We start from the raw sequence: 14,479 nt of genomic DNA on the forward strand, positions 1-14,479 counted from the left end.
GTGGAAATTGAATGTGTGCTGTCTTTGTTGTCGCCCCTACTAAAAAGACATAAGAGGCTTGTAAAAGCAAAGTAGACCTAAATGAAAGTTTGATCCCTTTACAGAGTGTGAAACAATGCGCTCTCATGATGTGCGTGCCAGGATGACGTGGGGTCAGGTGGAGCAGGACAAATCGTCTTTGGGCTTTAGCGACATATGGCTCATGAAGAGCCTCTCCGAGAAGAGCTACAGCAGCGTGTAAATACAGCAATGCTTTTACACCATTGCCTCAATAGTGTTTTACAGTAGGAAACACAGCGCTGCTCCGACATTTGCAGCGGTGTCGGTGCACATGGTGTAGCCGAGGATCAGGGAAGGAAGCATCGCAATTACTTCCTTGGGAACATTTCCTTTTGGAACAAAGTGGGAGATTTAAAGACTACTGACCCTGTGAGAAAGCAGCAACTATTGACTTTTTTCATAGCCTGCAAGGTGAGAGATTATTTATTGTTGCGAAGTTATTGTATGAATTCTTCAGGCGCGTCTGATCTGTGAAATGTGCACGTCTCATAACAGTGTTGTTAATTGCGGGGAAATCGGTCGCCTTCGTGTAGCCCATTTCGCAGGTCTGCGCAGATCTGCAGACTCCCACCGATCTTATTGGTGGAGCAGCGCAGATCCACGCAGACCTGCGACCAGTTTTTTACTAGTAAGTAAGGAAGGTGGTAAGTACTCAAAATAATCAAAGCAAAAGATTTCACTTTCAATGGCGCGAACTTATTTTGTTTTATTGTATAAAAAGATGCTTGTGTAGAAGAATACTATCATCTTTATCAGGTATGTAAATTAAAAGTATGTGCAATGATAGTCAATCAGAGTAACTTACTTTACTTAAGCTATCTTTAAGATATCTTTATCCTCGATATTGATTTTGTTCAACTATCCAACTGAAAACGTTTCTTCTTTTTAATTCTGCAGTAAACAAATATGAAACAATATTAAGTTTGTTGCTGTAACCTTTCCCTTGGCCTTTGAGACTTAACATTTTGTCTGCACTTACCAGCTTTTACAGTCTAGGATGTAAGACCTTATATATTGTTAACTGTATATTTCGTATACACTTGTGTAAATTTGAAATTGTAAAATATATTATGCCTTGAACTGCACTTAATTATTGCACTTTGTATTGCTCTTACATTTTGTAAGACAAGGGCGTCTGCTAAGAAATAATAACAAGATTCTTTACCCCCTAATTAGTATTAATTAATTAATTGATTGATGTCGATAGTTTTACATGTACTATATTTCTCTAGCATGAACGGACATGTGTATTGGAAATATGGAAACATATGCAATTCCTTTAGTTGGTGGCTTAAATGGACACTTAAATCAAATTCTGTATAAAGCAGAGTTGAGCAGGTGTATCGCGGGATATTTTATAGTTATCTTCGGGACTCATTAAAATATTTTCACGACTTATACGAATTACAATCTGAATACTGTTGGATGTCCTTAGTAAGATATTGCATTATAAAAAGAACCCCTGTACATACATACATACATATGCATATATTCATTTAGAAATATTGAAAAGGTCTAGGTGCATTTCATAGCAATAGGTAAGGCTTTACCCCTGGATAACATTGATCATCAGCTTTGTATTTTAGCATACATTTAATGTCAAATTTAAGTCTAATGTGTAAAACAATAGATTTGCTACCGTGCAGCGGTTTTATGACGATCTTGATAGGCTCATGTATCTCAAATGAAAGTGTAGAATTGATCACGGCAGTTGACACGGTAGATGTGGATGTGAAATCACGACCTGGAGAAAATCCATGGGCGAAGTTACGTGTTTACAGACTTTATAAGACACATTAAAATGTTACATGAGGCTTTCTTAACTACATGACCAACCACTCCATTCAGTTTATTTTCTACATTATAACCGACAAAATACTGCACATGTTTTCAGAGCTATGAACTATGGTATTTATTTTTAAAGTCGGTACCAAGGGGATCTGGGCAAATGTTGAATTAACAGGAGTAATACAGAAGTATTGAGATGCACAGTTGCTTAGTAATTGCATTTGAAAGAAACGAATGCATACGCCATGAATGAGGACAATTATTTCAGACCAAAACAATGAAAAGATCCAGTTGTTAGGTGGTGATGCTGTGTTCACTCCCTATGGTTTCTGTAATTGCTCTGAACCTGAAGAGGAATGGACATGGCCTGTGTCTAGACATTTTCATTATTGCTTACTAACCGTATAGTCTTTGAGCCACAGACAGGATTAGGAACTTTATTGTAACCAGACTCTTCTTCCTTGGATTGCAGAATGTCTTGGAAGAAGAACTCCTTCCCAGTCTGTCCCCTTTTATGTTGATTGTCACCAGAAGGGGTTTTCCATGGCTGATGTGTCAAGGGCAGTTTCGTGTCTTTAGACATGCAGCAAAATTGAAAAAAGTCCATGCATACAAAGGGAATCTTGCACCTCTTTTCAGTCACTGTCTTTGGTTTCAGGTACATGTTTTGTTTGGCAATTAGGAAATAGTAATGTGCATGGAGACCATTTCAGCTCAGCTTTGCAAATATCTGACTCCACTTGTCATGCGATGGTTCTCTTTAAGATCAAATAGTAATTCGTACAATATTTAGTTGTCATTTAGTGTAATTGTTGACCTATATATGAAATATATTTTAATACATATTCTATATCAGATAGTGTTTGAACAGTGGTACCACTGCCTCCTGAAACCCAGAAGCTGACCCTGCACGAGATTCGACTGCTCTAACAGCTGCAGTATCAATGAGTTTTAAAGATTAAATGTCTGTAGAGCACCAATTAGCAAGTAATCTGGATGAACCTCCTGAACTCCTGTGACCTGACCCAGAGTCCAGTTAAACAATATGTGCTGTTGTCATATTTAAAAACTAATTCAGACTATATATTGTATCTGCAAAAAGGTATACAATTGGTACACCATGTTTCGTGGTATGGCCTCTTTAATGCAGGAAAGTGAACATTCACAGGGCTTGAGACAGTGGCCTTGAGTGATGTTTGCAGTGACAGATTAGACACATGGTGTTTGAGGTTAAATACACTCACAGACGAATCTCTTATTACCTGTGTGATGAACTTGCCTGCCCGATCTTTCCATTCTGTTGGTGAAGATGGATGTTGAGAGGGTGGATTTTACTATACCCTGTGTAATTTGCTTGATATACATTCTGTGCCCTGCCTACCTGCCTGTGAGGAATGCCATTAGATCTTTGCTTGTCCTCTTTGTTGGTAATTGTACAACTCCCTGGCTACAGTACTGCAGTGTTATTATATTATTATATTTTATTGTTAACCTTACCCAGACAAAAAAACGGTTCATAGAAACCTAGCTACTGATTAGTTTAATTGAATTTAATATTTACAAGTTAATCCTTGCCAAATATTTTCCTGTTGACATCACCATGGAAAGGTTAAATAGAGCTTTAACTGCCCCTTTGAATAACATATTTGTTTCCTGATGAACAAAAGAGCTTTGTGTTGACAGTTGAGAAATTGACTGTTTAAATGGAACTGTTGCAGTCAGGCAAATTTCAGATTTCAGTCGTTTTATGATTTAATTTAAAATGGTTTGAAGACAAGATGCACAGAACAGCACTGGTCATAATGCCTGAGATTAGTCTAAAATCATAAAGGGTGAAAGCATAGTAGTAGTAGTGAAATTATTTTATACTAGTCTCATTTTGATTCCCCACACTGCCTGCTTATTAATGTGGAAGGGCTGTACTTCCAGAAAGCACGTTCTTCCAATTCTGTGATGTGTTTTTACTTTTAGACCTGGAAAGAATCAAAATTTTGTCTAATTGACTAAAAAATGTTTAGTGAAGAAGCTGGGAGCCCAGACTGAAGTCCAGTAGACCCTGACTCCAATAGGGCTGTATAGGAGCGGTCCAGACTTACGCAAATCCAACATCTGTTCATCATGTCTTTGTCAAGTCCAAAATGTACTAGGAAATACAATTCTTATTTTTCAGTTTTCATTAATTCTTTCATCAATAATAAACATATCTATTAATACAATTTGGCATTAATGTATCTCCAATCTGAAACTGACAGACTATAGGTGAAACACCTTTATCTATATCTATATTGATATTATCATTCACAAGACCTGGCATCACAATTGATTAACTGACAACTCTACTTTTATTATGAGGATTATTTATTTTGAGTACCAAAAACTGTGGATATAAGATCAGACAGATAAATCTGGACTGTCAAGACAAGGATAACAGCAGTGAATACAAAACATGAATGCTAAGAGAATATTTATGATTGAATTCATAAACCAAACCTAAATAAGCACAAGCTGTGTGATGAATTTAACTCGGTGACCAGACTTGGTGCATTGCCAAGGTAGTAAACTATGATTAAAAGTTATTAACGAGTTACCAAGTGAATGTTTTAAATGACATTGTGCTTTGTGTGTGGCTGCAGCACTCGAGGAATAGGAACAGTCAGATGAGAATAGGCAGTGGGTTACCAGAAAAAGCACTCAGTGGGAAGTTTGAGGAAGGTGTGTGTGTGTTCATGTATACCAGCTGCAGAGTGTTTCAGCACTTGGACAGCGATTAGCTTTCTTGTCCTGTGCACAGGGACTTCCAAAGGGCTTTATGCTGTTCAGCCACATACTTCTGGATTACCTGTTCCTACAAGCAAGAGAAAGCATCGAATTGGACCATATTTTATGGACACTAATGTGTAATTGATTTATTTATTTAGTGGATGCGATTATGTACATTGAAGTTGCAAATTAGCTGCTCACTAGAAATAGTTTAAAAGCTAAAACCTATTTGTCTTGGTACTATTAGTTTGTGGAGGGGGTGGGGGGCTGTTTAAACTAGAGCAGTCTCTATAATATGATTTTAATGAACAAAAGAACCTTATGCTCATTAAAATGTGCTTTTTGTTTTTGCATCCCAAGTATGTCCAATAATACCAAGCCAAAGCCATTCCTTGCATACTTAGAGTGATCAGAGGGTGATTGTGCCGACATATAAGCTGATAACGTCTGGGCTGGTCTGTCAAGTGCCAACAGCACAGGTTGTCTTGGGCCAGTCCTGCATGGATGTGGAGTGGTGTAGGCTGGCACTAATGTCATCTTGGGCTGCTGGGACATGGGCTTAAAGCGGAGCTTGGCACAGCAGTGTGATCCTTTGTAATCTTAATATCCCAACAAATGGAGCAGGCTTAGTACTGGAGCTCAAACCCAAGGCAGGGAAGGAAGAGTGCCATGTGTTTGAGAACTTCATCTGCCTCTGGCGGCACGTGAGATATCTGGAAAGAAAGCAGCATGAGAGGAGTAGCTAATGAAAATCTGCCCTGGACACAGCCAACTCCACCCCCCCACCTTTCTGTAACTCTGTTCCTTTTGGAGGGATTAGGGTCTCGGATGATCCTGTGATTGTTCTGAGAATAGTAAATCTGTTCATTGTTTTATTGCTCTTTTTGTATTAAATATATTGCTTAAGTATTTTTTTAAGTAGTCTAAATCCATACATGTACAAATCATTTTTTTGTAATCTTCATTTTATGTTTTGTAATATACATTTTTTTTAATAATACTCCATGAATACAGTCATCCGTGGTAGAAAATTAAGAGTCGAAGAAAAATGAAGTATATTAAGGTGGCAGTACTTGGTTCACTCACTGATGACGGTCCATAAGATTCTTTGTTGAACTTTTTATATTTCTTAGCCGCTTTCAGAGACATCAGAAAAGGAAAACCATGATCAGAAAACAAGCTACAATCTGTCATTTAATTCTCTATGGGCAGTCCTTCAATTCTCTTAGTGTAATGGGCCTAGTTGTGTACATGAGCCTGTTATGGTGGCATTGGTGTGTGTCGTTCGGGGCTTCTTGGATCGAGCATTCATTGGTGTTTTTGAGATGGCAATTGGAATCTGAGAAGTCTAAAATGCCTTTAATAAAATGGTCAAGATCCATATTTGCATATCTGAATTTAAAATACAGTATAAACCTGTGGACAAACACTGCAGGATATTAAGGAAACTTAGAGTTTTATGTATGTGCAAGTACTGTAAAGATGACTTAATCTATCTGGCAAAATGGCTAAAAGAAGTGAGGTATTTTGTTGAGGAGGCAGCAATATTGTTACACAAATTAGCAGATGATGTAGCACATCTGAGCTGATTTACACTGCCAGATGGGTAAGTGGCTGAAGGAATCTTAGCAGTGAGCCTTAGAAGGAATTATCTTGACAAAGTTAAATGATGCAATGTTCTATTCTAGAGGGGGAATAAAGTGCTCATCATCTCTCAGATTTCAGCAAGACTTATTTTGTGTGAGTACATTTATCCCACTTGTTACAAATTAGTGTAAGTCTACCTAATTAGGTATAACCCTTATATGGAATTATTTCTCAGTCATATTGCAATGGTATATTTGATCACACACTGCTAATTTACTAGACAAAAAATAACTTGGGTAGGATAAAAAAGTGCTTTTTATCCCCCCAGTCAGAGTAAGGTATACATCTTCTTTAAAGAAGCTCTAAGCCACAGGATTTCTTGGATGAAAACTGAAACTATATGTGTATGTATGTATGTATGTATGTATGTGTGTGTGTGTGTATGTATGTGTTTTTATTATTTAATGTTTTAATGCAAACATACAAAGCTCTTTACAAGTAAGTTTGGAATTAGGTCACTTCCAATGGATATCCTTGCAGGGCCTGTATGCTCAGCCGCCTATGACTGTCTGGGTGCTGTGATGTCCTTTTAATGATAGTGTGACTGACCGTGACTGCGTCTATCCTAGAACGGTTCGGGGTTCCTCACCGTGCCCATACAATCCTGGAGGAAGCCATGTCATTCAGTGAGAGCTGTGAAGGGGTTATTGAGTGCATGGGGGTAGTGCTTAGACAGGAATTATTAAAAAAATACCACTAATCTTCTAAAGCTGCATTAGCAGTTCATCTTGAGATTGCTTACAACTTATTGTGGTCCTGCACAACAAGGTGGACTTTCCTGTCATTAATCTTGCCCGCTTAGTTCGGTTTCTTGTTCCCTTGTAGATACAGGGACAGAAATGTTAACGAAGTCCTCAGACATTACTGGCATGGTGGATCACAGGTCCAGTTCACACTCTGAAATTGAACTCCAAGCAAGCATGCAAAACCAGTGTAGTAAGGCCAGCTCAGAGAGGCCGTACTAATAGTCAGTTTTGTTGAATCCATGTACAAAATGTTTAATGGGAATACTGATTACTGGTGCAGTGAACATTGCAGAGTTATTCACTGTCAGAGCATGAGTCACTGAACTGTTTTTTTTTTCATGACCTTGAGCTCAGTGTGGAATCTACTTACACACAACATGTTTTTTCTTTTAGAAAAGCAACAATTTTTCATAAATTTGTAAACAGTCATAAAATAAAACATTCATGGGATCTTGACATACCTAAACAATCAAGATACTTACTTTCTGGCATAAGTCTCATGTGATTCATTAAGTGTACCACGGTACTATGGATTATTATAATGCCTTCATTTTATGTTGTTGTTGTTGTTGTTTTATTTAAATATTGCCTGTTTAAATCAAGTCCATAACTGAAATTAATTCCTTTTTCTTTGATATTTTTTCTTCTCTCTTTCGCTTTTTAACTTGCATCCAGAACGAATCATGCACTCTGTTGGATGAAAGGCAATTAGCCATGTTTCATTAGTAGTCATTTATGTAAGATGGTCTTTACTATCTATCAAAGCAGCATGGAATATTTAAGTGAAGTTTATTGCCCCTCTTTCCTGCCATTTTCAGTCTCTCCTGTAAGGAATCTAGCTGGACATCACATCCTACACCAGCCAGTGACCAGTTGTCCAGTTTCACAGAGACTGTTGTTCAAGTCGGCTGAATATATTTAAAAAGCTAAGGACTGCTTCTCTCATCTCACAAACTAAAGTACATAACAAAAGGAGGCAAAATGACTCAAACTAAAGTACGTCAGAATAAATTAAACAAAAATCTCAGGGAACATGTCTGACTTACTGAGTTCCTAACAGTTAATATTCTCAGCCAAGAATAAAGCAGGAAGTGTCTGCCTGGGTTTCTGAGTGACTGTTTGACCGTGCAGTGAGAGTAATGAATTTGGCTGCCATCCTGTCATTTATGAAAAGGACAGCTGTGTGTCCTGCTATGGTGACAGCAAACATCTGTTTTAAAGTCATTTTTCAGAACGTATTATAAATAATCCTAATAATTAAAACCTTGACTGAATAAAACCAATTCCCTTAAATATTTTTTTTCCAAATATAATTATGCAGCTGGCTGATGATTATAATTCTGTCAAAGTAGATTTTATCATGTTAGACAGGGGGGCTAAGTCTCCAGTCCTGAAGTGAGGCAGGATCTTCTGTTTCTTTTTTTTTTTTTTTTGAGCTCTCAATTAGTTTTAGAAGTCAATCGCCTTTATTTTTCTGTGCCAGTGTAGCCAGTGCAGTTGAGAGCTCCCCTCTCTGGATTTGCTCCACGCCGCGCATTGCAATATATGAAACTCTTCAATACAGTAGCTATTATGTTGCCTTGCAGTGACGTGATGAATTTGATTTATCGCAAGATAAGTAAGACAAAAAATATTTTAGTAGTTCAAAGCTACTAAAAAAAGTTTAGAGTTTCAGCATTACAGGCCTTAAAACATAATCTAGTGATGGTGAAGTGAAGTGCCGTCCATTTTTGTTTGAATGACAAATTTTATTATTTTTTCAAATGTATCATCTTGGTCTGCATAGTATTCTATTGCTGAGTATTTTAGGATTGAGACTAAGGTCACTATAGATGTTTGAGATGAAATATATATTAATTTAGGATGAAACGTCACTATTAGGGTGCATCAACTATTATAATGTTTTTTAAAATATTCATATTATTAAGGCCCCAAATTTGGTATGCGTACAAAATATTTTCACATGTAGTGCAAATATTTTTTGTTTTACCACTTCATCTTGTGTACGAACATAACATAACACATCTTGTAGAAGATTTTATATTCCATGCAGATCTTTTCCATGGCTGTATATTGATTGGCTTTAGTGTGCTTGGATGAAGGAAGACATTTGATACCGTCGTCTGTCTAATGAATCAGTTGAGTTTTACATCAGTGTGATCTCAATTACAATTTTAGGTTATGTTGTTTTCCTGTTTCTATGCATTTTACTCCTCCCCACCCCCGACTCTTTACTAACAGACCAGTCATCAGTGCTATGGGACAGTGTTGTATGCTCCATCCCATGACTTGTCCAAGTCCCTCACATGTGACTCCACAGCCATTTGCAGTTTGTTGGCATCATGCTGCTGCATGTCTTCAGGCTGTGTGTTGTTCTGTTTCTGTTACAGCTTTTGAATGATCTGAGTGCTCTCTTTGACTGCTTTTATATGAACAAACATTTACAAAGAGAAAGAGTGAAGCTTTTGTTTCATGCTTTTTCATAGAATGCATATTTTGTTTCTTCCTTTTTCTTAGGACAGAATTGTAAGCTCACCATGATCCTCAGTCTACTTCTTCTCACCCTGGCCTGTATCAATGCGAATGCAGAGCTTCAGCCTTCTGGATTTAAAGAAGGTACGTAAGAACACAGTACTGAACAGGGAGGTTGTGAATTACAATTTTTTAAGAAGCCCGGCATCCGGCGAGGAAATCTGTGTTTAAAGGAAACCCATAAACTGAATGGTTCCAACGTCTAGTTTTGTACTAGTGTTCGGTACATTGGTACTGACCCAAAAGACAGAGCTTTAACCAGAACCAGACGTATCCACAGTATACATGTTAAGTGCCCTTCTGATGTGTAATGATGACCAACAGCAGATGTCTAAGGACCATCAAGGAAAATCTGTAAATGTGTGCAGTATTCACGGGACGTGATGCACTTGATGTCTCACAAGCACAAGCTAAATGCGTTATCATCATATTCCATCTTTCAAGTTTAGGTGTGTATTGATCAAGAACGCCTTTCAACTAAGATTTTGATTATTGTCTGGGTGGGAAAGTAGTGTGGTAGTGTCTTTACTTTCCTCAGACCATACATGACCTGAATCTCCTCAATATTGTAGTGTACAGGGCCGGCCCGTGGCATAGGCAGAATATGCAAATGCTAGGAGCGCCATCCATCCATAGACAAGATTAGGCAGCCACTTGAATTTGAGGCGGCATTTTGACATTTGGCTGCCTCCCTCCAGCGCCCCTGACGAACGCTGTCAGCCCCCGCCACTAGCGTGTACGAAACACCATCAGCACCCCCCCGCCCCCTGGTAGGAACCGCAGATAAAACACCGTCAGCACCCCCCTTGCTAGCCTCTGGCAAAGTCAAGATATGATTAGCTTAGAAATGGTAGCCAAGAACTCTATCAAGAATTCTGGCCAAACACGCAAGATATTTAAGAACACAGAATGTTAGAATGTTATATATTACGTATATCCAGTAGTAGCACAGCAGTTTTTTTTAATTAGGGGGCCAAGCAAGATGGCGATCATGAGCAAATCAGATTTTTTTTTTTTTGCCACAAAGTTCTATTTGAAAGCTGCGGTGCAGTGCATCATGTGTACTGTGTGTTCTTAACCTTAATCTTAACGTAGGTCAGAACAGGTTTGGGTTCAGTGTTTCCCCAGTGGTTAAAGCAACATGTTTATATTTTATTTTATGGGCACATTTCCCAATATGGGAACCCTGTAGCCCCTCATCACCTCCTCTCCTAATCCTTTAAATATTACATACCAACTCCTAGTGGTGCCTTTGGAGCGCACAAATAACCATTTAATGAAAAGTATTATTCAGTTGTTCTTGATAGAGCCCAGAGTTGATATGATATGATTAGCTTAGAAATGGTAGCCAAGAACTCTATCAAGAATTCTGGCCAAACACGCAAGATATTTAAGAACACAGAATGTTAGAATGTTATATATTACGTATATCCAGTAGTAGCACAGCAGTTTTTTTTAATTAGGGGGCCAAGCAAGATGGCGATCATGAGCAAATCAGATTTTTTTTTTTTTTGCCACAAATTTCATATGAAAACATAAAATGAAAACTGAACAGAAACTCATGAAAATTGGTAATATTGAGCCCAGCAGATGTCAGCCCCCTTTGTGGTTTATTTTTTTATGTAACTAGCATGAAGACTCTATATAGGAAAGCTGAAGAAAGTGTTTTGTGATAATTATATACCGTTTTACATTAATAATAATATGCAGACCAAGCAAAGTAAATGTATTATGGTAGCAACAACCATTTTGCAAGTTGTTCAGGGCATACCCTCTAGACATTCCTGTCAATAATAGAAAAGATCAAACTGCAGAGAGAGAGAGGGCCCACAGCTGTCTGAGTCTGTTTGTGGACTTAATCTTTTCTCCAGATAGGCAGGAACTGTTTTTGTTAATGAGCGATTGACAGTTGTTAAATAAGATCCGTGGGATCGGACCTTTCCTAGTATATCAAAGGAAGACATCTGTTCTTTGGATCCCACACCTCTTCCGAGGAAGACTACCATGAACATTACAAGGGTCAGAAATCTGACCTCGAGATAACACTCTGGCAGACCCCGGCCACAGATCCACATGTCCTGCAATGTATATAAGGCTGACCACATGTGCTGTTCAATAAGTCTCTGCTGAGGTAGAATGCTTCCATGTCGGCCCCCTTCCAGGCCTGGCATGTTAAATAAATACATTTACCATCTATGCATCCAGACTGGGTTCTTCATAGCATTAATATTTTGTAGCAATTCTGAAGGCTCACTTAAGAGGCCAGGGCCATTTAGGGTTAGGTTGCTGCACTATTGCATGGGAAAACAATGGTTCAAGTCTTGCCATGGCCGGAAGTATGTTACAATATGCCATATTGTTCCAGATATTCTCTCCCCCCTCATTGCTGCTTGCAGCTTTATTTTCTCTCTTCTTTTTATGGCAGCAAAGTAAGTAGCTCAATTAAAACAAGGCCTGGTTTTATCTTAAGAGGATTACATACTACCGTCAATCATTGTGTCAAAGAGTGTTTGTCTTATGGGAGCAAGATCACTCTATATTTCTTGTTTGGAGAAATAAATTGATTGTGTCATCTGCAAAGCTTCAAAAATCGTCTAAAACTAAATTGCGACGATCACTCCCAGCTGAGCTTTGCGCTTGACACTGCATCCTGATTAGTCTCACAGACACTAAGCCCCCATTATCTGAGAGATGTGTAATTTCTTCCTCACATATCTGTGGTGTCTGGATTTGAGGCCTCATCGTTTACATTACAAAATAGTTACTGGGAACCTTCTATGTCCCATTTAAGTTTTGAGTAAATGTTTGTGAATGATCCAATACAGACTATTCAGTTATTTACTTTGGTTGTGTGTGTGTGTATACGTGTTTGTAATAAGAAGCTGGCCATACATTGACATGTTTATACTTAAAGCCTTCGTTTTCTGGCTTGTCAGGAGAGAGGCTCTTTGTTCTGTGCCCTCGTGATGTCCTGATCAAAAAACGCACCAAAAGGAGTTCCATCCGATTCCTGACCTAGTTTGTCTGCCATTCAACTCAGCCCCTGAAACTTGGACAATAGCCAGTTTTGTGTAGCAGCTGAAAATAAATTACAGTAGGAACGAATTACGGTCCAATTAATTACAGACCAATCATTCCAGCCTTGAAAGCACCTGCCATATGAATACAGTGCAATGGAATGGCTTTTTATGACAATCTGTCCTATTTACAACACATTTACTATCAGATTGTGGGTTGTGATCTGTTCCTCTTTACAACCTGTTTCTGGTCCCATACAAAGACACAGTAGTTGCACCTTTACTCAGACTTGACCTACTTAAAATAAGGTGCATTGTGGGAAGCTATAAAGTTCTATTTGAAAGCTGCGGTGCAGTGCATCATGTGTACTGTGTGTTCTTAACCTTAATCTTAACGTAGGTCAGAACAGGTTTGGTTTCAGTGTTTCCCCAGTGGTTAAAGCAACATGTTTATATTTTATTTTATGGGCACATTTCCCAATATGGGAACCCTGTAGCCCCTCATCACCTCCTCTCATAATCCTTTAAATATTACATACCAACTCCTAGTGGTGCCTTTGGAGCGCACAAATAACCATTTAATGAAAAGTATTATTCAGTTGTTCTTGATAGAGCCCAGAGTTGGAAGGTAGAGAGATGGGTTGGTTGAGAAGTTCTGAAATGCACAACACTACTTGTAGTCCTTTGAAAGTTCAGTGACAAACCCCGAAAGCAACTGCCCCCCCCAGTGAGTCCAAATCCATTCTGTGCTGGTATTGCTTCCTTGAAGAGGATTAAAAAGTGCCATGAATTAAGGAATTACAGTTTAAGTCAGTAACACCAATTAACTGAATAATTTAATTTCATGGCTGGTTTGTGTGGAAGTATTGTTATTTTAATAAACCGATTTAAACCCAACTTGCAGTTGTGTTCCCCCACGTTCCAGGAATTAATAGAAAGCAGATTCTGTGATCAGAGGGTTTTTTTGCTGATAGAAGTACATTTGCAAATAAATGAAAGCTTAGTGTTGTTTCAAGACCCGTAATTGGCATAGTGAAACATTTCATGTTTGTGTTATATTTTGGGAAGGATTTTTTATATACAGCTCTGAAACAAATTAAGAGACCACTGCAAATGTTTCTTAAATCAGCATCCCTACATGTATGGCAGCCATTCCATTCCATTCATATTTCTGTTTGGAATTTGGGAGAAATGTTGTCAGTAGTTTATAGAATAAAACAAAAATGTTCATTTTACCCAAACACATACCTATAAATAGTAAAACCAGAGAAACTCATAATTTTGCAGTGGTCTCTTTATTTTTTCTAGAGCTATATATATATATATATATATATATATATATATATATATAGAGAGAGAGAGAGAGAGAGAGAGAGAGAGAGAGAGAGATTCCAACATGTTTTTTGGGTACAATATCTTGAGTAATAAATGTATTTTCAGATATCACCCATAGACATAATCTGAAAATCTTAAATAAGTCTGAGTAATTGGGAGCTCCTCTTGGTACAAAAATCAGCAGACAGTGCAGCCCCCCAGGACTGGAGTCTGACCCCCTGTCATATAGAGAGAATTGCTGCATTCAGTCAGAGTGAGGTTAATGGTCTACCTCCACATGTTTGGCATTGTCACGTCACATGCAGCTCAGGAGAAATTTCCTGATCAATCAAAACCAACATCAAACTATTTAACCTTCACATTAAATATTGATTTCTACATATGTTTGCCATTATTAATCTAGATGAAAGGCATACAGATGACCTCAACACTAATGCGTTGGTGTTCAGTGTGTATTTGTGGTATTGCTGATAATAGGCCAAAAGTATACCTTATTTCATTTTAATGTAACCTCAATTTAAATGATGGAAAGGCTTTTGGTTCCTGAATAAATCCATGTGGTAAGCAGAATGGAATGTGTGTATTATTATTAAA

The 14,479-nt window shown here is 38.1% G+C and overlaps 1 protein-coding gene across 1 annotated transcript in view; it reads left to right on the plus strand.

The window, feature by feature from the left end:
- The first annotated feature begins 212 nt into the window (after nucleotides 1-212).
- crfa4 (cytokine receptor family, class I receptor 4) overlaps nucleotides 213-14,479 on the plus strand; it is a 36,652-nt gene continuing 22,385 nt past the window's right edge. The window contains exons 1-2 of the mRNA XM_066706295.1: nucleotides 213-471; nucleotides 9,519-9,617. Coding sequence (XP_066562392.1) covers nucleotides 9,539-9,617 — 79 coding nt within the window. The 5' untranslated portion in view covers nucleotides 213-471; nucleotides 9,519-9,538. The remainder of the gene's footprint in view (nucleotides 472-9,518; nucleotides 9,618-14,479) is intronic.

The sequence above is a fragment of the Amia ocellicauda genome, chromosome 6 (assembly GCF_036373705.1).
Source record: "Amia ocellicauda isolate fAmiCal2 chromosome 6, fAmiCal2.hap1, whole genome shotgun sequence".
NCBI lineage: Eukaryota > Metazoa > Chordata > Actinopteri > Amiiformes > Amiidae > Amia > Amia ocellicauda.